We start from the raw sequence: 25,953 nt of genomic DNA on the forward strand, positions 1-25,953 counted from the left end.
TCATGCTTGATTACAAGTATCTTCCTTTGTGTTCAGGAAAAAACTAATTTTTACAGGTTTTATAGGCTTGAGGGTGACGAAATAATAAAATAATTAAAATTTTTGGGTAAAAAAACTATCCTTTTAATGCCAATTAACATTAATGCTATAAAGTGTGCGGCAATAATATCGTATAAAGATTGATTTTGTTTTATTTGATACATTATGTTGATATTATGGAGATGCTCTGGATTTTCTGCCTCACCGTCCTGGTCTAAAATGTTTCTAAAAAGTGGGTGCTGGTGTCAAGTCTTTTAAGACCGAGTATGATTCAATTCTTAAGTCATAAGTCAACAGTACTTCTCAATCAACTGCAAGATCGAATTTAAGTTTGGTTGTTGCACTACCACAGCACCCGCAAGCAATGTAACAGAAAATGCAGGTTTTCGTTAAACTTCATTTTTGTAAGGACCCAAGCTGGTCTTTTTCTGCACTTTAGCAGTATGAAGGCTGCAATGCAGTAATATGTATGGCAATAGAAATTGTTGCTCATGTATGCAGTGTGAAAGAGACCCTGTCCAGTTTTACTGGTAAATATGTCACATTACTGAAGTAAAATGACTGGCAAATTCTGCTTTAGGTTGAGTTTGTATGATTAAATGTATATTTCTACATCTGTTGTTTCAGGTACCCGTTCCCTACGGTGTTCAGTACGTGCAGTAAGAAGGATCTGGCGGCGAGTTTGGAGAAAGGCGTAGGCATGTGTTTGTTTAACATGCCAGAGGTGAAGGTGCTCTACGGAGGACAGAAGTGTGGAAACGGTTACGTTGAGGAGGGAGAGCAGTGCGACTGCGGGGATCTCGATGTACGTGTGTTCAATGAAAACATATTTTATACAGACGTTAACATGTTTCCCTCAAGCGTCTCGTACTGTATGCGCCGGAAATTTCACACTCTCCGGTGAGTCATGAATCATTTGTTGCTCCAAATCTGTGGCAAGTGAAATAAACAATTTCTGCAGCTCAATGTTTTTCTCCATCCACACCGCAAGAAATGAAGCCGAGAATGAGACGCGTCTGTCACGCTGGAGAAAAAAAGCATTGTTAGTGTTAAAATGCTTTAGGTATTGCTGGGGGTTTTAAAGTCTGCTCCTTAATGTCTTTGCTAAAATGGTGCTGGCAGCTCCTAATGTAAAAACATAATAATGTTGTGTAGCTATACGAGTGCGTCTGTCAACACTTTTCATGTTTAATTTATGTAATGTGAATTTCCATACAGCCAGCAGTCATTGGGAAGTGTATGGTACAGTAAATTAGTTTGACATGTAAAGGCTATTACATTTTTGCCTGTATGTGAGACACACTTGTCTCAGAGGTACTGGGAACTTTTTAGCACAACAGTGTAGATGAAACAAACTTGATCCATTTTATTTTAATAAACAAACTGGTTAGCTCACTTTTCATAAAGCCATTTTTAGTGGAAAGTGTTTATCCTAACACATACCTGCAGAAGTTTTATTTTAAATATGTGGGACTGTTTTGATCATCCGTAGTTTAGCTGAAAGAGCGTTAACAGCGCAAAAGGTCATGGATCTGATTCCCGTACGGTAAACGGTACAATACTGGCAGCACAGATGCTAGCCATCTACTTTCATTTGACCTGATTCATAATGTGAAATTACAGTTTATTAATGTAAACATAACATTCAGTAGATTTCTGTATTTTCAATTTACAGTAAAATACTGGCAGCACAGACAACAGCAATCTACTGTAATTTTTAAAGTATTCATACCACAAAATTACAGTTTAATAATGCAAACATAACATACAGTAGATTTCTGTATTTTCAATTTACAGTAAAATACTGGCAAGACAGACCCCAGCAATATACTGTCATTTTTACAGTATTAATACCGCAAAATTACAGTTTATTAATGCAAACATAACATACAGTAGATTTCTGTATTTTCAATTTACAGTAAAATAATGGCTGCACAGTTGCCAGCAATATACTGTCATTTTTACAGCATTCATACTGCGAAACTACTTTACAGTTTATTAGTGCAAACATAACATACAGTAGATTTCTGTATTTTCAATTTACAGTAAAATACTTGCAAGACAGACCCCAGCAATATACTGTCTTTTTTACAGTATTCATACCATGAAATTACAGTTTATTAATGCAAACATAACATACAGTAGATTTCTGTATTTTCAATTTACAGTAAAATACTGGCAGCACAGACAACAGCAATCTACTGTAATTTTTACAGCATTCATACTGCGAAACTACTTTACAGTTTATTAGTGCAAACATAACATACAGTAGATTTCTGTATTTTCAATTTACAGTAAAATACTTGCAAGACAGACCCCAGCAATATACTGTCTTTTTTACAGTATTCATACCATGAAATTACAGTTTATTAATGCAAACATAACATACAGTAGAGTTCTGTATTTTCAATTTACAGTAAAATTATGGCAGCACAGATGCCAGCCATCTACTTTCATTTGACCTGATTCATACTGTGAAATTACAGTTTATTAATGTAAACATAACATGCAGTAGATTTCTGTATTTTCAATTTACAGTAAAATACTGGCAAGACAGACGTCAGCAATCTACTGTCATTTTTACAGTATTTATACCGTGAAATTACTTTACAGTTCATTAATGTAAACATAACATACAGTAGATTTCTGTATTTTCAATTTACAGTAAAATACTGTCAGCACAGACGCCAACAATCTACCATCATTTTTACAGCATGCATACTGTGAAATTACATTACAGTTAATTCATTAAACATAACATACAGTAGATTTCTGTATTTTCAATTTACACTAAAATACTGCAGCACAGACGCCAACAATCTACCGCCATTTTTACAGCAAGCATACCGTGAAATTACTTTACAGTTTATTATGTAAACATAACATACAGTAGATTTCTGTTTTTCAATTTACAGTAAAATACTGGCAAGACAGTAAAATACTAGCAAGACACACGCCAACAATCTACTATCATTTTTACAGTATTCATAATGTGAAATTACTTTACAGTTTATTATGTAAACATAACATACAGTAGATTTCTGTATTTTCAATTTACAGTAAAATACTGGCGAGACAGAAGTCAGCAATTTACTGTCATTTTTACAGTATTCATACTGTGAAATTACTTTACAGTTTATTAATGTAAACATAACATACAGTAGATTTCTGTATTTTCAATTTACAGTAAAATACTGGCAAGACAGACGCTAACAATCTACTATCATTTTTACAGTATTCATAATGTGAAATTACTTTGCAGTTTATTAATGGTAATATAACATAGGCTTCGGTAGATTTCTGTATTTTCAATTTACGGTAAAATACTGGCAGCACAGACGGCAACAATCTACTGTCATTTTTACAGTATTCGTACTGTAAAAATACTTTACAGGTTTTTTATGTAAACAAAGACTACAGTAGATTTCTGTATTTTTTAATTTACAGTAAAATACTGGCAGCACAGACGGCAACAACCTCCTGTCATTTTTACAGTACACATACTGTGAAATTACTTTACAATTTATTAATGCAAACATAACATACAGTAGATTTCTGTATTTTCAATTTACAGTAAAATACTGGCAGCACAGATGCCAACAATCTGCTGTCATTTTTAAAGCTGCCATTTTTACTGTATTTTCATTTTATAGTAAAATACTAGTGGTGATTCATTGGGGTGAAAATGTGACTTTCTGTGTCTCTGGAAATTCACTGATGAATCTGTCTCACTCTCTATCTGTCTCTCCATTTCATTTTGTTTTTGTGTAGGAGTGTATGAACCCGTGCTGTAATGCCAGTACATGCACCCTGAAGGAAGATGCTGTGTGTGCACATGGACAGTGTTGTGAAAACTGTCAGGTAACCTGTGGCATCTAAATCTGTAAATCTACATTTAATTTCCTGAGCTATAAAGATAAGCTTTTGAACTCTAATATTGCCGTGTGTGTGTGTGTGTGTGTGTGTGTGTGTGTGTGTGTGTGTGTGTGTGTGTGTGTGTGTGTGTGTAGTTGAAGCCTGCAGGTACCTTGTGCCGTGAGTCCAGTAACTCATGTGACCTACCAGAGTTTTGCACAGGCGCCAACCCACAATGTCCAGCGAATGTGTACCTGCACGACGGACACGCCTGTCAGAGTGTGGATGGCCACTGTTACAATGGCATCTGTCAAACACATGAGCAGCAGTGTATTACACTGTGGGGTCAGGGTGAGTGCAGCGCCACCTTCTGTACTGGAGGAAACATTACACCTGTACACCTGTGATGAATAATGTCACTTTGGTTTGTGTTCAATGCGGCTCATAACTTCAAATACTGAAACTGTCACCTTTTCTTAAAACTTTTAAAGATTTTTTAAATGATTTTCCTTACAAATGTAATGGCACAAATTAGAATTGTGCATGAACACTGTGTGGGTATGTGTGTTCGACAGGTGCTAAGCCAGCTCCAGGAATCTGTTTCGAGCGAGTGAATTCTGCTGGAGATCCATATGGGAACTGTGGGAAAGATGCTAAAGGATCATTTGCCAAATGTGAAGCACGGTAGGAGAAAACGTTTGGTGATGTCAAAGTAATATTAAGGAAAACTTTCGTTTAAATATGAAGAAATAGAATAGCTCAGGTAGAACATTAAAAGAAATTTAGATTTAAATTATAATAGTCATTTAATACTACAAGATGATGATATCCTCTGTTGCATTTTATAACTGGAGATTAGAAGAGCAGAGGAGACACAGATGAGACTAAAAAGAGATGAGTAGGTGGGATGTCATTGCCACCTAATATCATATCATAAATAAATAAATGATTGATGTGATTTTTTTTAACAAAAAATCCAATTTCACCATTTAGTTGTAACTTTGCGATGTTGTTTCTTCCACCATCTCTACTTTATGAAAAAGATAGAAGAGGCCTCCAGGCATATTGATGATATATATACGTGCCAGGATTGTGTTCATTATTCACCGCTTTGTCCTTTAATGTCACACAAGCTTACTTCACATGTAAGAAATAAACATTGAGATGTTTGTTGGCATTTTGAAGTTCAAAAAATATGAAAATAAGATCTTCATTGTGGAAGAATATAATAAGGATATTTTTATTAAGTATATCAGTGTGACAACTTATTTGTAGATAATATGTCAGGAGTTTTTATTTCACTATTTGCATCAGAATTTCTTTGTGGAGGAAAACTGATTTGTTAAATGAAGGTTTTTGCTAGAGAATTGATGAAACAAAGATTTTTGAACTATATATGGCAGTGTGGATGTGTTGAATTATAAATACATCAGAAAGACATATATTACAGTTATACTTTAAAAATACCTGGTTTATTTTGACTTATAGTGGATAAACACCGCTGGGTTAAAATTGAACCAGTGCTTGGTAGTTTTAACCCAACTGTTGCGTTGTTATAATCCATGGTTGCATAACAACAACCCACAGTTGGTTTATTTTTAACCCAGCATGTGTTTTTTCCAATATTTACCTATTATGGGTCAAAAATAACCCAGACATTTTTAGAGTGTATGTAATGTAGTGTATGCAGACTTTCCTTTAGAAATTAATAGAGATTTTATATATTTATAAGTATAAGACGTGACGCCGTCTTAATGAGTGATTTTGAGAAAAGCAGAGTATATAAAGTGCCTTCATATCCTCTGTAATTCTGATGTGAGTATGGGCTCTTTTTTTAAGGGTGCTTCTCTTTTTAACTCTTTCCCCACCAGCGTTTAAAAAAAAGTTTAAAATTAAATGCCTTCCATAAAAAAATTATTTTAATATATAAACATACAATGTATCAAATGAAAGAACAGACCCTGTGTTTACAAAAAAAACATTTCATCCTACCTTCATTTTTTCTCTTTTTATTACCTCTCATTTATGGGTAGGTGTCTTCAAAAATACCACATTTTGAGCAAAAAGCTGAGATAATGGCGTTTTGTGAAAGACTTTTGATAGAGATCAGATTCAGAGCAATGATCAAAACATACAATGAGTTTCAACTGTGTGATGTGATGGGGTGCTTCCAGGTTTTAAAAGTTGGGTAAGAGTGCCACCTGGTGGATAATAGCGGAAATATGGATTGCCGGAAAAACTCGTCATTGGCAGGGAAGCGTTTTCTCTTAATTGACTCTTAATAGCGCGGAAAGACTTAAATTAAATTTTAAACGCTCTCATCAGTTTTTCCCTCTTCTGTTTTGCCGGTCTGTCTCGTGTACACACCAGAGGTCTTCACGGGTCCACTTAGATCCGAAAACCTGAGGTCTAACCCAAGCAAGTTCGGGTCTAAAAGTTTCACGTGTGCCTCGGACACGGGTCAGGTATATTATTACTGACATCTGGCCTCGGGTAATTTAAAATTACCCAAGATTCGAGAAGACCCGATCTCGTGTGTGTGCATCTAGTCCTTTTCCAACTCCCCTGCTGTTTGCCAAGAGCGCTTGCAACATTGTGTGGCTGGCGGTAGGTAAATGTTCTTTGAGCCAAACCTGTCAATACATTTTAAATGCACATTTTTGCGGTTGCCTTGGTGTTGTTGTTCGATAACAAATGAAAATAAATGCTTCAGTGGTAGTGCAATGCACTGGCAGCGCAAAAGGTCATGGCATCAAACCCAGGGAACACATGTTGATAAAATGTATACCTCATAATGCACTGTAAGTTGTTTTGGATAAAAGCATCTGCCTAATGCATAAATGTAATAAAGCAGCGGACCAAATTGGATGCGAGGCCACTTTCTGTCTGATTGGTGCGTGCGGGGCTGACTGCACACACGTCGGTGTCGTTTCCATTCGGGTCCAGTTGAGTTAAAAAAAATGCCACTGGGTCGGGTCAGACTTGTACCGAGCCCCTAAGGTGACATTGGACTAAAAAAAATCTAATGTCCTGTGCTCACGCGAAACCTTCATGTGCAGAATTTTTTTTTAAGTTTCGTTTCGCGTGCGCACGTGAAACTATCGCGTGCGCACATGAAAGCAAAACTTTCACATGCACACGCGAAAGTTTCACATGAGCACGTGATAGTTTCACGTGAGCACGCAAAACTAAACTCGATAGTTTCATGTGCGCACACGATAGTTTCATATGCACACCCAATAGTTTCACGTGCGCACGCGATAGTTTCACGTGCGCACGCGAAACTAAACTTTATTTAATTTTTGATCCATGTTCCCTTAGTGCTCTGTAGACTTGGGTCTAATTTTGTCGAGTTTGTCTCGGGTCTGGGAAATTTATGGTTAAAAGTGATTCGGTCATTTCTTTGGATCTGAGAAGACCTCTAATACACACAGATCCTGTAGTCTACCAATATTATATATTTTTTTTGCATATACAGGTACAGTAGCACATTTTGCTAGTGTATTAGTTGTTTTACAGATCATATGAGAGAGAGAGAGAGAGAGAGAGAGAGAGAGAGAGAGAAAAGGAAATAGCTTATTTCAGCATCTAATGACTCTTTAGCTTGGCCAAATGGACCTGAGCCACGTTCATCTGCCTGTTTGTCCGTCTGTCTTTCTTATGTTTTTGGACTTAACTGCGTGAGAAACGTCGTCTGAATGTAGTAATTTGTCTTCAATGGTGAAGACATCTCATTATTTCTCCATGTTTTTTGGCTTCATAGGACTTAACCTAACCCTACATTTGTATGTCAGAGTGACATTACTGTGATTCTCAACGGAGGAAACACACTGCAGCATTGCAAAATCATTCGATTTATTTTCGCCTGGAAAAGTCTCTGGGATCTTTTAGATTACGGAAACTTGACACAATGATTTAGATCAATGAGCCTCAAAGTGAAGATTTACAAGCCAGAAATGCATTGCAGGTCTGTAACAGAGCGAAGTAAAAAAACTGTATATAATTATCTAATAAAATATACGTCACCATTTGAAATACTTTTTTGTTTCATAAAAGCAACTTTCAGTACACTGAATTATAAAATCATAAGATTGTGTCAAGCGTTTGTTTATAAATAACAAGTTATATTTAAAGAGTTTAATGTATCAATTTCTGTTGTCCTGCTGTTTTACAGTGATGCTAAATGCGGTAAGATCCAGTGTCAGGGTGGAGCCAACCGACCAGTGATTGGCACCAACGCCGTTTCCATAGAGACCAACATCCCGCTCAAGGAGGGAGGCCGTATCCTCTGCCGCGGGACACACGTTTACCTGGGAGACGACATGCCTGATCCGGGCCTTGTGCTGACTGGCACCAAATGCGGAGAAAACATGGTGAGGACAAATAATGAGATGAGTTTATTTACACCTGAGGAAACAAATCAGCTTATTTATTTATTTTCATTTAATTGAACTCAAGGTTACTCAGATCAATAACAGCAGGACTGAAAAGAATTACAAACAGATTTAAGTGTTTTTCAGGAATTTCAAGGATGTTTTTTTTTTACTATAGAAGTTGTGCTTATTTTTATTTAGTTGTTGGAATTTTAGAGCAATGCTTTGTTGAAACTGCCCGGGAAAGTCTGTAATCTGTTAACATTCCCATTTCCCATTCCCATCTCAATGCACAAAAATCCACAACCTTAGTGGAGTCTGTTGAGCCTTTGTATTCCTGTAGCTCAAATGGTACAAAGTCCATGGGTTCAATTTCCACTGAAGACGTAGACCCGGTTTTACAGACAAGACTTATCTTAAGCCAGGACTTTTCATTTGTTAAATGAAGATTTTGAAGTCACTTTTATAAAAATCCCTTAGAAATAAACGTTACTGGTGTCTTGAGACAAAACGAAAGAGTGCCACAAAGATGACGTATTTTGTTAGGCCAACCCAGAAGTGAAGCGGGACACTGGTTCGCTCGCCAAAAAGCCCATTTATTTTTCTCATAGACTTTTGGATTTTTGAAAATAATAATCTCTGTGTTTAACAAAAGTTTTGTACAACAAGATAATCTTCACATAAACACAACTTTTATGAATTTTGAAGTCTAAAGGCATGTACTAGAAATTAAAAGCTAATCTTGGGCTACATGCAAACTACACCACAGTCTCTTGACATCAACGTCATCACCACCACCAAGCTTCCAACAGCTCTTTTAAACTTTATTAAATACATTTATTTGTTGGGAATTGTGTTGTTTTTGAGATCTTCATGCGTGATGATGTTTAAAGTCCCCGACAACATCTGTAGTCCCATGTAGCAACTTGTTACAGGGTTCCCACGGGTTCTTAAAATCCTTGAAAGTTTGTGAATCTGGGGGAAAAAAATTCAAGGCTCTGGGAAGTTTTAAAAAATATAAATACATAGATACAGGTCATTGAAAGTGCTTGAATCTATTTTATGCAAGACGTTTTCTGGAAAAAAATCCATATTATTCCCTGTGTAGTGTAGGATAATATCATAAAAATTCTAGACTTTTAAGAACAGGTGCTAAACTGTTCGCTTTAAATGCTTATATCTTCTGAATGCGAATGTTGAGTAGTTGTGTTTGACACATGAAAACGTCTCGGGTTACGTATGTAACTGTTGTTCCCTGAGAAGGGAACGAGACGCTGCGTCTCCCTTGTCATACTTCCTGCGTCCGTGTAACGCCGTCTTTGGCAATATATCAGATAGCGATATACTTCCTGACCCCCGCATCACCCTGTCTTTGTCGTTAAGCCTCACCATTGGTTGAATTTGATATACACATTCAGACGCACTTACCCCTGGAGGCGTCCCCAAAGTGTCACCGCATTGACACAGCGTGAGTTCCCTTGAAAGGGAAATGTAACAATGTATCTTTAAAGGTAACACAATGTAACCTTGCTCTCACTTGAAATTTGTCCCCACATTTAGTCCTTAAATTTGAGTGTATTGGACCTGGAAAATCCTTGAAAGGTCATTGAATTTGAAGTTACCCAAGGTGTGGGAACCCTGTTGTCAGCAACCATCCCTTTAAAGACACGTAAAAGCTTTAAAAATCACAACTTTACAAGTGGGGGTATTATTGGTGTGCTTTATGCAATAGAATAAAACAGAAAAATATATTGGGCTTGTTTTAACCCAAGGCATTTAACCAAAACCCATTCAAAAAATCCTAAAGCTAAAATGCTATCTTGCTTCCAAGTTTTGCCTACAAAAATACGTCATCCCTGCGGCAAACTATGATACTGACATATTTCAAGATATTTCAGTCATTTCAGTCTGGGACTAGCCTTAAGTCTGTGAAAGCAGACAATACTGATGAAAATATAAACTCTCAATATATAAAATAAAAGCACCTGCCAAATACATCAATGTTAATGTATTAAAACATTTACTGTAACAATAAATTCTGCAATTTATTCTGGAGGAAAACTGATGTTTTTCAGACAGCACTGCATAGCCCAGAAACTTTGATGTCTAGACTATGATCAAGCTTACGCTCCACTGGCTTTGGTGTTTCACAGTCTGACAGATTGAACCACAAAATGTGGAAAACCAGAGAACTTTCCAGCAGTTTCTCCGCTGCTTGACTTCTGATGACTGTCGGAGTGAAACATGAGCTCGTGTGACTTTATTAAGCTGTACTCTTGTGCTCAGAAGTCTAATAAATCTGACAAATCTTTTTTTGAGAATGTCCTGCTGATTCATAAATAAAGGTTTTCTAATTTTAAAAATGGAAAAAAGCTTAAAGGAATATTCCACTTTCATAAATAAATCCCGATTATTTCCTTACCCCCATGTCGCTTGAAATAAAGATGCTAATTAACTATTTTAAACAATTGCTACTTTTAAAAAATGCGAGACAGGAAGCGGGTCGGGTTAGTTGAAAACGTTGGTCGTGTGCGGGTTGTTTATACATTGACCCACGCATCACTGTTGACCTTTCTACGTGATTACGTAATATGTAAGGTCTGGCTGGCACTCCAAACGGCTAGTTCAAAACATTTTTTTGCGAAAATGACGATGGTTTGGCTAGATAAGACCCTTATAACTTGGGTGGGATCGTTTAGAGTCCTGAATTGTAAACTGTTGAGGTCCACTAAAGTCACTATATAAAGAAAAATCCTTCAGTTTTTTCTTCAAAAAACATAATTTCTTCTCGACTGAACAAAGAAAGACATAACATCTTGAATGACATGGGGGTGAGTAAATTATTGGGATTTTTTAATGAAAATGGAGTAATCATTTAAGTTTAGTGTTTTAATGAGATCAGCGAGTAATTTTATACACAAAACAATCAGAAACTTAAAGGGGCCATGGCACAATACTTTTTTTAAGATGTCAAATAAATCTTTGGTGTCCCCAGAGCACATGTGAAGTTTTAGCTCAAAATACCATATAAATAATTTATTATAGCATGTTAAAATTGCCACTTTGTAGGTGTGAGTAAAAATGTGCCGTTTTGGGTGTGTCCTTTAAAATGGAAATGAGCGGATGAAATTTAAACACTGATCACAATGATGGTGGTTTGTTTCAATTAAAACTCAATTGTGCTTTTCTCTCCACTTAATGGCAGTGCTGTGATTGGATAGTGCAGATTAAGGGGCGGTATTATTATTAAAAGAGCTTCTTATGACATCATAAGGAGAGCCAAATTTCAACGACCTATTTTTTCATGTGTTTGTAGAAAATGATTACCAAAACTAGGTTACTGGGTTGATCTTTCTCACATTTTCTATGTTGATGGAAGCAATGGGAACCCAATTATAGCACTTAAACATGGAAAAAGTCTGATTTTCATGCCATGGCCCCTTTAAGTTTTCATTGTGCGTTTGTGTTAGCATAATTGTTGTGTGTCTATATATGTATTTTTGGGATGGTGTTGTGCGTGATTATGGTGTGTGTGTGTGTGTGTGTTAGTGAGATGTTCACTGAGGAAAGGTTGACAGAAATGGAAAGTACCTTGACATCACAATGGAGAGCTGCATTGATGATGTATGTTTTAGGCAAAACCTGGAAACATTTAGCACTTCCCGTTCTCTCGTCCCAAAGTCCATGGGTTTTTGAATGGGGTGAACATCAGTAATACCCCTGATTTCTAAAGGCCGGTTGCTAGCAAATTCCTAACTGGTAATACAGACGTCATCACGCATGACAATCTCAAAAACAGTACAATAAAAATCCCAAAAATAAGAGTTGTCTGAAGCTTGGTGGTGAGGATGTTGAAGTCCATGGTGATGTAGTTGTGTATAGCCTAATTTTAGCTTTAAATTTCTAGCGAATGCTTTTAAACTACAAAAGTCATAAAAGTTGTGTTAATTTGTAAAGATTAGCTTGATTTTTGCAATAATCTAATAGCATATGGAAAAATCCCATTGACATTTTGCAGAGTGAACTCCTATGAAGTAAACCGTTGGGTTGGCCTTTAAAAACACATCACCCCTGCAGCTCTCTACACATACTGTCTGTCAATCACTAAATCACATCTCATCATTTAAAGGAACAAATCAGTAAAAAATAAATCATTAGGTCTTATGTTGTTTGTTGTTTTTTACACAGAATATATATGCTGCTTTTTTCTATACACTAAATGTAAATGTCTCTCTCTCTTTCTTTCTTTCTTTCTCTCTCTCTCTCTCTCTCTCTCTCTCTCTCTCTCTTTCTTTAGATGTGTTTAAACAGACAGTGTCAGAACATCAGTGTTCTCGGTGTTCACGATTGCTCAAGCAAGTGTAATGGACAAGGGGTGAGTTTATAATGTCCATCACATTATATATGTTTAGCATCTATAAATGTCTGTCTATGGGCTCTATCATACACCCGGCGTAAGGCAGCGCAATGCGCGACGCAAGTGTCTTTTGCTACTTTCAACCCAGCGCAATTATCATTTTTACGTTTAGCGCCACATTGTTTAAATAGCAAATGCATCTGCGCCCAATTTTGCGCCCATGGGCGTTCTGGTCTGAAAATGAGGTGTGTTCAGGCGCATTGTTGGCGCGTTGCTATTTTGAGGCAACTAAAATAGACTACGCTATTGACCAACAAAAATCTGCTTTAAAGTCTAAAGTCAATGGCGCAATATGTTTTTTGTTATTTAAAGAGCGCATTAGTAATATGCGTGTGAGGAACTGGAGACGAGGAACAAGAGAACCCAAGCGCAGACGATATCGGGGAGTGAACATAGAAAATGTATTAAATATAAAACATGAAAACAAAAAGCCCGCGAGGGGGCAACACAACATTAAACATGAATTAACAACTCTGACTTGACATAAACACTGATGAAAACATTAACTAAATGAACATGATAGACAGCAAAACATGACATGATACAACACAATGATCCAGCACAAGACAAGAGACAAGAGGAGATTAAGTAGGGAAACTAAACCAGGGCAACACAGGTGCAAGGGATGAACTAATAATGAATAATTAACAGGGAGAACAAGAGGGGTGGGAACTAAAGACGAGACACCAGAGGCACATGCCATAATAAACAAGGCATGAACCTCCACATTAAACAAGAGACTGTCAGAACCCTGCCATCACTATAAAACATAAATATAAAACAGACTCTCGTGGCAGAGTCCTGACAATGCGCCTATAAATGGGACGACAACGCGTGTTTGCTTATACTGCAATACTGAAGGTCTGGTGTTTTTTTGCTGCTTTTTCTGGACAAAGCCCGCCCACGAGCTGTTTGACCGACATGTCAAACAACCAATCACAGTTTGTTTCATCTAGCGTCACGTTTCGGACTCCCCACAATAACGAGCCGGCTGGCAACAAGTCAGTTATTGAAATAACCAGCCGCAACCAAATAGTATCTAAATAAACAACATTACTCACCATAGGACAACGTTGAGCACTTCATCAACAGCCACACCAATGAGACGATCCTGTTAAACGTCTGTTTGAAGCATATCTCTCCACTTTTTAACACATACAAGCAATTCAGGAGAACCAAACTTTTAAACTCCACTAACTGCCTTAAAGAAAACTCTTGGACGTCTTTTAGAGAGTCGATGCCGCGAACTATGCATATTTTTGAGAATCCAATGTTTAGCTGATCATGATAACTGCTCATTATTATCCACGTGAACACGACTGATTCTCTTCCTCAATGGAACGTCAGAGCTTTGTTTTCCAGGGACTGAAACTAATCGCGACACTCGCGTCTCCTGGAAATCCGTTTTTTTCCAACCAATCAAAGACGACTTTAACATTCTCACAGGGTTTCCAGAAAAGTGTACGAAAAACATCAGACGTTCAGCCAACCGTTTGTGGGCGTGACGTCTGAGGCTGAGACTACTTGGACATAAACAAAGACATATTATGAGATGTTAGAAGGCGCAAAGACCAGCTTCACATGTAGCCTGTGGATATGATGAGAAGAGAAACATTAAATAATGCTTTTTAAAAATACCATAGGGCTGTCCGAGTGCTGAAACGCTTCGGCTCTCCGCACGTTTGTAAATTCTTTAGCTCTTGTTTGTACAAACCTTTTCTTGCATATTTGCAAATTATTTTATGAGATTACAATGATTATGTAGGATATCAATACATTTACAACTATTAAAAGCCTGCTATTTGTACTCCCATGACTGAAAGAAAACATCTTTTAAAGGTTTTAAACCAAAAAATTAAAATTTCAATAAAAATTTTTTTTTTTTAACATCAATCTTAAAGGAATACTCTCCTCATTTTCAATATTGAAATATGTTATTACTTTAACTGGGAGTTGTTGATGCATCCCTCTGTCGTCTGTGTGCGTGCACGTGGGCGCTGGAGCGCGCTGCGACACTTCGATGGCGTTTGGCTTGGCCCCATTCATTCAGTGGTGCCATTTGGAGATGGGGTTGGAAGTGACCAAGCACATCAACGTTTTTCCTATTTAAGACGAGTAGTTATACGAGCAAGTTTGGTGGTACAAAATAATATGTAGCACTTTTCTAAGCGGGTTTAAAAGAGGAACTATATTTTATGGCGTAATAGCACTTTTGGTAGTACTTCGACTCGCCTGAAAAGTCCGCTCCCCTTCTCACTCTCATAATGGGAGAGGGAGAGTGTTACTGCGCCCAGTCGAAGTACTCCCAAAAGTGCTATTACGCCATAAAATATAGTTCCTCTTTTGAATCCGCTTGGAAAAGTGCTACATTTTGTTTTGTACCACCAAACTTGCTCGTATAACTACTCGTCTTAAATAGGAAAAACGTTGATGTGTTTGGTCACTTCTAACTTTATCTCTAAATGGTAGCATTGAATGAATGGGGCTAAGCTAAATGCTATCGAAGCGTCGCAGCGCGCTTCAGCGCTTACGTGCACGCACACAGATGATAGAGGGATGCACCAACAACTCTCAGTCAAGGCAACAACATATTCCAACATTGAAAATGAGTAGACTATTCCTTTAAACTGGGGGTCTTCTTCCTCCGCTTAGTTTTTCAGTTTACAAAGTCTGTCATCTAAATAGGGATTAGACATAGCGCCAGCACAACTGGCATCTATAAAAATCGGCACATAAAATGACTCCGTTTCATAATGATTCAAATCAAAGCTCATTGCGGATGTCCATTAACATTTCTGAGAGGTCCATCGATGACAATACCACTTTACCTGTTAGTCTGATGCTGTAAGAAAATCATGAAACACTTCTTCAGAAGAAAATCTATATTAATGCTGCTTTAAAGAATCCAATAACATAATCCAACAAAGCATAAATCAAGACACTGATATAGGAAAACATCACTTTTGAAGAAAAGCATCTTATTCAGCATGCACGTCATATCAGATTGACAAAGATGCTAATCTAAAGTATCAGAAGTGATTTTTCTATGTGAACATTCATGCATTCATCTTTATATTGTCTTGCAAAAGGAATAAAGAAAGTGCCAAACAATGCACTGGCTATAACACTTGTAAACAGAAATATATAGATTATTCTGCCCAGGAGCCTTTATGTTTATCTCCTGCTATTCTGGTTGTGTTTACATGACATCACAATGGTCGAGTGGGCGGGGTCAAAGCTTTTATTACACTCATATAATTACGAGTTTAACAAAGACATAAAGGGCATGAAAACGGAAACGTAATTACAGTAATTCTGACGTGACGTACGGACCGCATAATGTGAGGCCAAGAAGAATTACAGAAGGTTTATTATTTTTGCACGCATTGAGTTCTCCAGAAATAACAGCACAATGGAAACATGTTCACTGACCAGCTCCATCATATATCCGTAATATAACCGCATTAAACTTCATCCATCATGTTTCTGGTGTGAAATGTAAGGACCAGAAAGCTTTACGTTGCCACCGTTTGGAGGTTTAGATGGGAGACGTGTGGATCACTTCAACACTACATTCATCACTAAATATCCTAATAGCGTTTGAAAGATAAATATCACAAAAATAGTCTTAATTCAGCCTTCATTGGCAGGTGTGGTCAAATTTCATATTGGCCCCTTGCTAGAAGACTTAAAAGTTATCTTTAAGTTTCGTTAGAAACATGTTTGGATTACAGTGTGAGTTCAGAAGTGATAAGTGTAAATATTGAGACCTGAGAGCAGATGTGTTTTATCCCAAACAATAAAATAAGCAATCTGTTGAAGAAACAGGTCAGAATAGGTTACAGGTTGTTTTCAGGCGAGTACCAAGAGATGCTGAGAAACCGCATGAATGAAGTCATGGATTTCCAGATGAGATCAAGATGTTCCTCTGATAGTAGCATCTGCATCTCATCAGGATAAGAGAAGAAGCAGTGTGATGGTTGTTTAACACTCAGTATTTGTGCCATATGGAGAGGAAACGATGTCGGGATGTAGATGTAGAGGAGGTGCGGTCTTAAACGCTCAGCATGAAGAACACACGCACACACATGCACGCGCACACACGTCAGCCGCTCCAGCCGATGATGTAGATTTGGGTATGAATAAGACTGGAAGGTATGAATGCTTAGACTGATAGATATTCTGCTGTTACTGCAAGTGAAAATCTCAGACTACTTATTTCTATGTAGCATTATCATAATTAAATGATTAAATTGTATTATATTATGCATTTTGTTGTCAAGCAAATCCACGATGCACTGGATTAAAATGTAATTAAACAGAAGCACTTTTGTGTGCATTTAATGAAAATAATGTCTTTCTGATTGCTTGTGTCATGTAAAGGTTTGTAATAACAAGAAGAATTGTCATTGCGAGGCGCTTTGGGCTCCACCGTTCTGTGATAAAGCCGGGTTTGGAGGAAGTGTGGACAGCGGACCAATGAGACCAACAGGTACCGAACTACTGCATGTGTGTGAATAAATTCTTAAAAATGACTAACCTGTATTCGACTTAAAGGCGGGGTGCATGATCTCTAAAAGCCAGTGTTGACATTTGAAATCACCTACACAAACATGCCTCTACCCAAATAGAATCTGGACCTTTTTTTGATAGACCCACACATACGCAACCCAGGCAACGATGTTGGTTAGTAGACACGCCCCTTACTGCTGATTGGCTGCAAGTGTGTTTTGGTAGTCGGCCTAACTTCCTTTTCCAAAGTGTTTTTTTTTTCAAAATCATGCACCCCGCCTTTAAGCATATATGCTTTTATAGTTTTTTGATCCAATTGATGTTTTTTAAAAGCTTAACGATTACAAGCCTTATCAACTCTAAGGTCAATGGTTTGATCCTAGTCTGTAAAAAATTGGTGCTGCCTTAAATTTGAAGTTTAATCAGATTGGCCGTGCAAGTCATCTTAACTTATTTGTTACATTTTGACTAGCGATGAGTTGCTATATCTTATAAAACTAAGCATGTTTCTATAAGTTAATGCCATGTTTCTCAAACTTTTCGGCATGCGCCCCCTTGTGTTGGGTGCATCTCTTTGGGCATCCCCCCAAAGATAATGCATGACATAAAACAATCTCAAACTTTGAATTTAAATATAAAAAAATATATTAAATGATACAGTCCAGATATTTTCTGAGGTTTATTTGCATTGAATTCATGATAAATTTATATATATTTATAAAATGTCATAAAACTGGGCCCCCCGGCACCATCTCGTGCCCCCCAAAGTAATGTAACAACATGTTGATGTGATTTTGTTACGGATGTAAAGCAGTAATCTCTTATTTATCTCAGTGGTTGTTCTTGGTTGTGTTTCTGAATGTGCTTTAAATGAAAAGGGGTTGGGTGGGTGATTCTCACGAAAACTTGGTTTTAAAAATGTTAAGCATGAAAATGTAAAAATTGCTTAAATTTACTTTTTTTCCCACCAGACATTGAAAACAAAGTCTGGAGTAAATGGGAACATTAATTTAAAAACTTTTACTTATCATTTAACACTTTTTGTAACATAATTTAAAAAATTAGTCCTAAAAAATCTCATTACCGCAACAATCAGAAAACATCAACACTGACATATTTTCAAAATGACATGACAAACCTGAAAGAACATAATTTGGAGATTCTGCACATGCATTTAAAATCAAATTATTATGCTTCTATTAATTAAATTAACATTTACTAAGCATCTGTTGCGGTAATGATAATCAAAATGTCGTGTAAGCATATATTTCAAATTAACTGTAAAAAAAATGATCTTACCTGGTAGCCATCTTGAAGTAACTGGTCCATGTGCTTGGTCACTCAAAATCAAACTTTATTAAAATTCTATATGTGTGCTTAAACTGTTCTCAAAGTGTTGCGGAGGATGAGAACATCAGGCATGGACACATCATTTTCCTAATTTTTCTTTATTATTATTATACATGAATATTCAGTAAATATTTTTTCTGTCATCTAAAGTAGTCTAGCAAAACATCCATTTATTTTTTTCCTAATATTTTTGTGTTCATTTGATTAAATTACAACATAACGCATGTTCAAACACAGCCGGACACATTGCGGTAATGAGAATTTCAGCAGAAAATGAGATAAAATTTACAATTATAAATTCTTATGTTGAAATCACACATTGTGCAAGGTAGAACACAGTATTGTGTTAATTCTGATGCTTTTTACTGTTACTATATTACACATTTTAAAGCTAAAATCATTAGTTCCGTGGTGTTTCAATGGTTTCGTGAGAATCACCCGGGTATTCTTTCAATGTATATTAGTCATATTCATGTCTGTGTATTTGCAGACAGCAGCAGTTTGACGGTGGGAATCCTGGTGATATTTCTGTGTCTGTTGTGTGTGGGAATAATCGCATGTATTAAGAGAAAAACTCTGCTGAATTTATTCTTCAGCAACAACAAGAACACGATTGAAAAACTGCGGTATGAAACCTGCACCTCACCGAATACTGATATTTTAATGTATACTGTAGATATGTTACTTTTCTCATGGTTGTTACCTTAAAACTTTCATCGTTTTTATTATAAATGTTCTGGGTGGTCCTGAAGATTAGAATAATGTACAGTTACATGGCCATCATTATTACAGTATTATCTACATGATCTTGCTTATTTAATGACTGAACAATTAAATGCATTTTAATGAGAATAAAAAATGTAATAAGCAGAAATTATTTGAATTTACTGAGAAAAAGTCATAGTGGTCATTATACGAACAATATTTAAAGGATAGTTCACTCAAAAATGGTACATGATGTTACAAACCACCTGTATACATTTCTTTGTTCTGATGAACACAAAGGAAGATATTTTGAGGAATGTTTGTAACCAAATCGTTCATGAGCCCCTTTCACTTTTTATTAGGCTCATAATCGGTTTGGGTACAAACATTCCTCAAAATATCTTCCTTCGTGTTCATGAGTAAATGATGAGAACATTTTCATTATTTGGTGAACTATCCCTTTAACAGCAGGATGCAATGATTCAGCAGGAATTGTGTTGTGTATTTAGACTTTATAGTACTTCAAACTCTTTTCTATAAGAAGGAGTAAAAATGAACGATTATTTTTAAACACTTTTTAAAATTCAGGTGTCGTCTTGTTTGTCTTTCAGATCTGTGGGCCCCAACAAACTGAACAGTCCAGTTCATACACACACAACAAACAACCCAAACATGAGGACTCATACACACTCAGCATACAGATCATCTCCACAACATCAGACATCAAGTGTAACACAAAATGGCAGCATATATAAGGTGTGTGTTTGTTTATTTGTTTGTTTGTTTGTGTGTGTATGCGTGTGTGTGCATGTGTGAATTGTCCCAGTAAACCACATATGCCAACATGTGTGCGCGTGCGTGTGCACGTGTGAGTGGTGTAGTTGTTTTGCCATGTGTGTGCACATGTGTGTGGTAGTGCGTGTTTGTGTGTGATTGTGCGTGTGTGGTTGTGCATGCGTGTGATTGTGCGTATGTGTGTGTGGTGGTTGTGCAGTTGTGCGCGTGGGTGTGCATTCGTGTGTGGTAGTTGTGTGTGGTTCTGCGCATGTGTGCCCACATGTGTGTGGTAGTGCATGTTTGTGTGTGATTGTGCGCGAGTGTGTGATTGTGTGTGGTTGTGCGCGCGTGTGTGATTGTGTGTGGTTGTGCGTGCACGTGTATGGTGCATGCGTGTGTGTGTGTGTGATTGTTTGTGTGGTAATGCATGTTTTTGTATGGTTTTGTGTGGTTCTACGCATGTGTGTGCACATGTGTGTGGTAGTGCGTGTTTGTGTGTTATTGTGAGTGTGTGGTTGTGCGTGCACATGTGATTGTGCGCGTGTGTGTGTGTGGTGGTTGTGCAGTTGTGCGTGTGGTTGTGCATGCATGTGTTCACGTGTGGTTGTGTGTGGTTCTGCGCATGTGTGTGGTAGTGCGTGTTTGTGTGTGATTGTGCATGCGTGTGATTATGCGTATGTGTGTGTGGTGGTTGTGCAGTTGTGCGTGTGCATTCGTGTGTGGTAGTTGTGTGTGGTTCTGCGCATGTGTGCGCATATGTGTGTGGTAGTGCATGTTTGTGTGTGATTGTGCGCGCGTGTGTGATTGTGTGTGGTTGTGCGTGCACGTGTATGGTTGTGCATGCATGTGTGTGTGATTGTTTGTGTGGTAGTGCATGTTTTTGTATGGTTGTGTGTGGTTCTACGCATGTGTGTGCACATGTGTGTGGTAGTGCGTGTTTGTGTATGATTGTGAGTGTGTGGTTGTGCGTGCACATGTGATTGTGCGCGTGTGTGTGTGTGGTGGTTGTGCAGTTGTGTGTGTGGTTGTGCATGCATGTGTGCACGTGTGGTTGTGTGTGGTTCTGCGCATGTGTGTGGTAGTGCGTGTTTGTGTGTGATTGTGCGTGTGTGTGGTTGTGCTTGTATGTGGTAGTGCGTGTTTGTGTGTCCATTCGTGCGTGCATGCATCAGTATTTCAATATTATGCAGTCAGTTTCATGTATTGGTAGAGTAACTCAATTCAGTATCTGCAAAGGTTCAAAATCTATCACTGTACCCTTTCAAAAACACACATTTCACTCCTAAAGAGTGCATATTGGTACCAAATGTGGGTGATTCTCACGAAAACTTGGTTTTAAAAATGTCAAGCATGAAAATGTAAAAATTCCTTAAAATTTACTTTTTTTCCCACCAGACATTGAAAAACAAAGTCTGGAGTAAATGGGAACATTAATTTAAAAACTTTTACTTATCATTTAACACTTTTTGTAACATAATTAAAAAAATTAGTCCTAAAAAATCTCATTACCGCAACAGTCAGAAAACATCAACACTGACATATTTTCAAAATGACATGACAAACCTGAAAGAACATAATTTGGAGATTCTGCACATGCATTTAAAATCAAAGTATTATGCTTCTATTAATTAAATTAACATTTGATAAGCATCTGTTGCGGTAATGATTGATTAAATTACAACATAACGCATGTACAAACACAGCCGGACACATTGCGGTAATGAGAATTTCATCAGAAAATGAGATAAAATTTACAATTATAAATTCTTATGTTGAAATCACACATTGTGCAAGGTACAACACAGTATTGTGTTAATTCTGATGCTTTTTAATGTTACTTTATTACACATTTTAAAGCTAAAATCATTAGTGCCGTGGTGTTTCAATGGTTTCGTAAGAATCACCCATGTATACATATCTGTACATAGGTGGTACATATAAGGACTTTTTTAATAGTGGTATGTCCTGATGACAGCTGACATAAACCATGAATATAGCCATAAATGCTGGAATGGCGTTAAGAAATAAATAAAAAACAAACTTTATGATTACCTCAAAAACAACAGACCGTGCAGTGATTTCATGGTAAGCGTTGAGTGTTTATAACCTGCTTTTAATCTGTCAGAACACAGCCAGCAGCTCTCTAAAGCTTTTGTTTTGGAAAATCAGAGGACAATACCTGTCAGACAGATGCATTGTGTGTATATTTGTGCACTTTGGGCTGTTAAATCTGTTATTTAAAAAAACACAGTTGACAGGTCAGTTGTGAGTGAATTGAACTAAAACTTTGTGTTTGTGTTAAATATATAACTGAATAAACATCTTTCATTTGTACATCATTCCAGGATATGTTTTGAGGATTAAATGTGCATTTATCATATAATGGACGTGAATGATGACCTGTCTCCATGTCACGTCTGAGTTTGTGTGTGTCCAATCTATATAATATTCTACCCAAATGAGAATTTAACAGTAACATGTTGTCTTTGTTCTCTCTTATTTAAGACGCAGTCTCCACTTCAGACGGTGGATTCGGTGGTGCGCAGAGCGCCCCCTTGCCCTCCAGTCCAACTCTCTCACCCGCTGCCGCTCGGCCTGACCTGGACTCCGCCTCCACCGCCCCTCCCTCACAGTCTCTCATCTCCACCCAGAGCACCGACTCGCACATCTCCAGCTGGAGGACGGGGTGTCCGTGGCATCACCTGTCAAAACGTCAGTAAGATTGCCATGGTGAGCACTGTACAGTATGTTTGTGAGTTTGTAGACCATATACCCCAAAAAGTCCATTGTTGCTTTTTTGAAGAACATGTAAGCGGTACCGAAGGGTATCCCTGCTAGATTATTGTGGGTGGTTGCTAGGGAGTTGTTAAGTGGATGCTGCATGATTCTGTAAAGTTGCTCATTTTTAACAACAATCTTCTCTCCCATTTAGGGCTGCAGCAACTTATCAATAAAAATCGATAATAAAATTTGTCGTCTGTGAACGATTAATTGGTTTGTGACATCACATGCTCCCGCTCCACCGCCAGATAGCACGGACATGCGAGATCTGTGCGTTTATAATTAATGTCAGGGCTGTTTCTTTATACAACACGAGCTGCACATTTATAAGGTGCTTCTTCTTCTCACTGCATGACTAGCTTGGTTAAAAGCAAGGCAGGGTTGCCAGGTCCTCTGCCTTTCAGCTGAGAATTGGGCTACTTTTAAACTGTTCGAAATTGCAGTTTGATGTTTTGGAAGGATTTGGTTCATTAGTGGTTGGTATTTGGGCTGTGAATAGTCATTTGGATGTTTTGGACTAATTTTGAATGGCCATTTGGCTGGTTTTGTTACACAAATCTGGCAACCCTGACAGGACAGGTTGAAGATTAAAATGAGCATTAATCCGTGGCAAAATTTCCTCACCAGTACTATTTACTATTTAAAAGCTGCACAAACTTTTTTTTTATTGAATGCTTAAAATATCAAAAGATTATATTAGTAAAACTCTGTAGTAGTGTGTGGCTTTTGCACTTTTGAAAGTCTACATGTGAATACACTATTTTAGTGCCTTATTTAGCTATAATAAGTGAAAAATCGAATTGACTAAATATTTATGTTTTTATCCGATTAGTCGATTAATGAAAATAATAATAATCTCCCGATTAATCAATTATGAAAATAATCCTTAGTTGCAGCCCTCCTCCCATTAAATGTTGAGACACATTTTAAGCGTAGGCTGTAATATTTTATGATAGTTTTATTGTTTAATGTCTATGCTCTTGTGGTGTGAATGGGCTTCTTTTATTAGACTTTAGTGTCATATTAAATATCAATGCTACATGCAATCCAAAGAAAATCCAAAATGAACTACTAAGCAAAATCCAAGCTTGAAAGATCTCAGATGCAAAACCCCCTAAGTGTGTCTGACATGTTTTCTTGTAAATTACCCTTAATGGATTCTGCCAACAATGCGGTATTTCTGAATGGCCCGAGGACGGGATTAAGGGGATTTGAAGCAAAAGTATTTAATGAATGTTTGGTATGTGCGGAGAGCATTTGGTTAATATAATTATTTCATTTTTGACGGGAGGTGGCGATTAGTTCATTTTGTATCTGAGCTCCTCACTTAAACATTTACGTATTTGGTAGATGCTTTTATCCCAATCAACTTTTAGTGCGTTACAGTACAATATATACATTTGATCAGTATGTGTGGTCCACTGTAATCGAACCCACACTGCAAAAAAAGATTTTCAAGAAAAAAAATTCTTAGCATTTTTGTCTTGTTTTCAGTAAAAATATCCAAAAATTCTCAAACCAGGATGCCTTTTCCTGATGAGCAAAACGACCCAAGAAAAAAAGTCTAGTTTTTAGACCAAAAATATCAAATTTAAGTGATTTTGTAGATAAAACAAGCAAAAAAAGCTTGAATTTTCCTTCAATTTAGACTTATTTTCTTGGGTCGTTTTGCTCAAAAGCATCTTAATTTAAAAATTTGTAGATATTTATTACTGAAAACAAGACAAAAATACTAAGATTTTTTTTTGCAGTACATGAACTTGTGTGGTGTTATTGCAATGCTGTACCAATTGAGATACATGAATAAACTATCATATGTGACCCTGGTCAGAACAGAAAGGTTATTATATTGTGATAATTACACTCTAAAATTTGCTGTAATTTTGCAGCTGGTTACCAGTAACTTACTGTAGAAGATAAAGTCAAAAAATGTTTCATGTTCATTTAACATTGAACAAAATGTTGCCAGTAAATAACATAAATGTAAAATCTACAGTAAGTTACTGGCAGCTAGTTGCCAGTAATACCCATTAATACTGTAATTTCTACAGACATTTTTTACAGTGTAGGAACAAAGCTCTGAGAAAGTGAACATTCACGCTTTGTCTCACGGTCTCCATCACCTCCTGCCAGAGTCATTAGGTTTACAATAAGCCTCTTGTGAGGGCACTTAATGGGTTTTGAAAAATCGCCATCTTAATTGTTGCATCATTTAAAATCTAATTACACTTACAGCAAATAAAAGCCGACATGCTTTAAATAACAGTGACTACTACGATGAAACTTAATAACCCTGCAGTGTTATAAATGTGACTGCAACACAATTTCACCGCTGGACTGCATTGAAACAATCGTATAACCGTCCGTGTCTTGAGTAATGCCCATCCTGAGCAGTGTTTGTGTTTTAAGAGATGAAGGTCTGCACCTGTCTGTTCTTTGATAAAGTGTAGCAATTTGCTATTTTTTCCCAATAAAAGCCCTGGCTCATCTTTTATAAGAGCCTGTGAGAGTCAGAAGTGCATGTGAAACAAAAGAAGCATCACATGTGAAATCATGTTTGAATCTAAAGCTGAAATGCTCAATGTAGATGCATAAAGACAGTGATGAAAAAGGTTTCATTACTATATCTTTAGCCAAAAGATTAAGAACATATGGGGCCAGCGTTACCATGACAGCAGCCACATGCAACCATAACTCATTACTGTATGTATCAGTGAGGTCAGGTGAGACTGATGTGTACAGCGCTGCCCTCTGGTGGCCGAGCAATGAAACAGATAAAAAATAAAGATGTATTTATCTAGAATTTGTCATTTTGTCATTAATTCACCCCGATGTGAACTTTATAAATCAAAGATTTTAAGAAGCAATATAAAGGTGTGTTAGTACTGATATATTATACTTGCATGAATTATCAGTCTCTTACATTTCTTACAGGGGTTTGAAAAGCCCAGTCCACCGCAGAAACCCCTTCCCGCTGACCCGCTGGGTCGAAACATCCGTGTAATGCGAAGCCCGTCTGCCGTCCGACTCCCAGCTCCCATCCCGACTTCAGTCACCTCCCGACCTCTCCCACCACATCCACAACCGAACAGGTACAAGCACAAACGGGTGATTCTCACGAAATCCAGAATTAAAAGGTGTCCA

The 25,953-nt window shown here is 37.2% G+C and overlaps 1 protein-coding gene across 2 annotated transcripts in view; it reads left to right on the forward strand.

The window, feature by feature from the left end:
• The window catches only part of adam12a (ADAM metallopeptidase domain 12a), a 125,176-nt gene that overhangs the window by 97,266 nt on the left and 1,957 nt on the right, over nucleotides 1–25,953 (forward strand). Inside the window, exons 12-22 of one of the 2 annotated variants that reach the window (XM_055175353.2) lie at nucleotides 667–844; nucleotides 3,811–3,900; nucleotides 4,050–4,245; nucleotides 4,470–4,578; nucleotides 8,069–8,267; nucleotides 12,565–12,642; nucleotides 17,068–17,176; nucleotides 19,037–19,172; nucleotides 19,863–20,007; nucleotides 22,534–22,740; nucleotides 25,744–25,901. In XM_055175353.2, coding sequence (XP_055031328.2) covers nucleotides 667–844; nucleotides 3,811–3,900; nucleotides 4,050–4,245; nucleotides 4,470–4,578; nucleotides 8,069–8,267; nucleotides 12,565–12,642; nucleotides 17,068–17,176; nucleotides 19,037–19,172; nucleotides 19,863–20,007; nucleotides 22,534–22,740; nucleotides 25,744–25,901 — 1,605 coding nt within the window. Of the gene's footprint in view, nucleotides 1–666; nucleotides 845–3,810; nucleotides 3,901–4,049; nucleotides 4,246–4,469; nucleotides 4,579–8,068; nucleotides 8,268–12,564; nucleotides 12,643–17,067; nucleotides 17,177–19,036; nucleotides 19,173–19,862; nucleotides 20,008–22,533; nucleotides 22,759–25,743; nucleotides 25,902–25,953 lie in introns of both variants that reach the window. The other variant, XM_055175352.2, reaches the window with a different exon arrangement.

The sequence above is a fragment of the Misgurnus anguillicaudatus genome, chromosome 4, assembly GCF_027580225.2.
Source record: "Misgurnus anguillicaudatus chromosome 4, ASM2758022v2, whole genome shotgun sequence".
Classification (NCBI taxonomy): domain Eukaryota; kingdom Metazoa; phylum Chordata; class Actinopteri; order Cypriniformes; family Cobitidae; genus Misgurnus; species Misgurnus anguillicaudatus.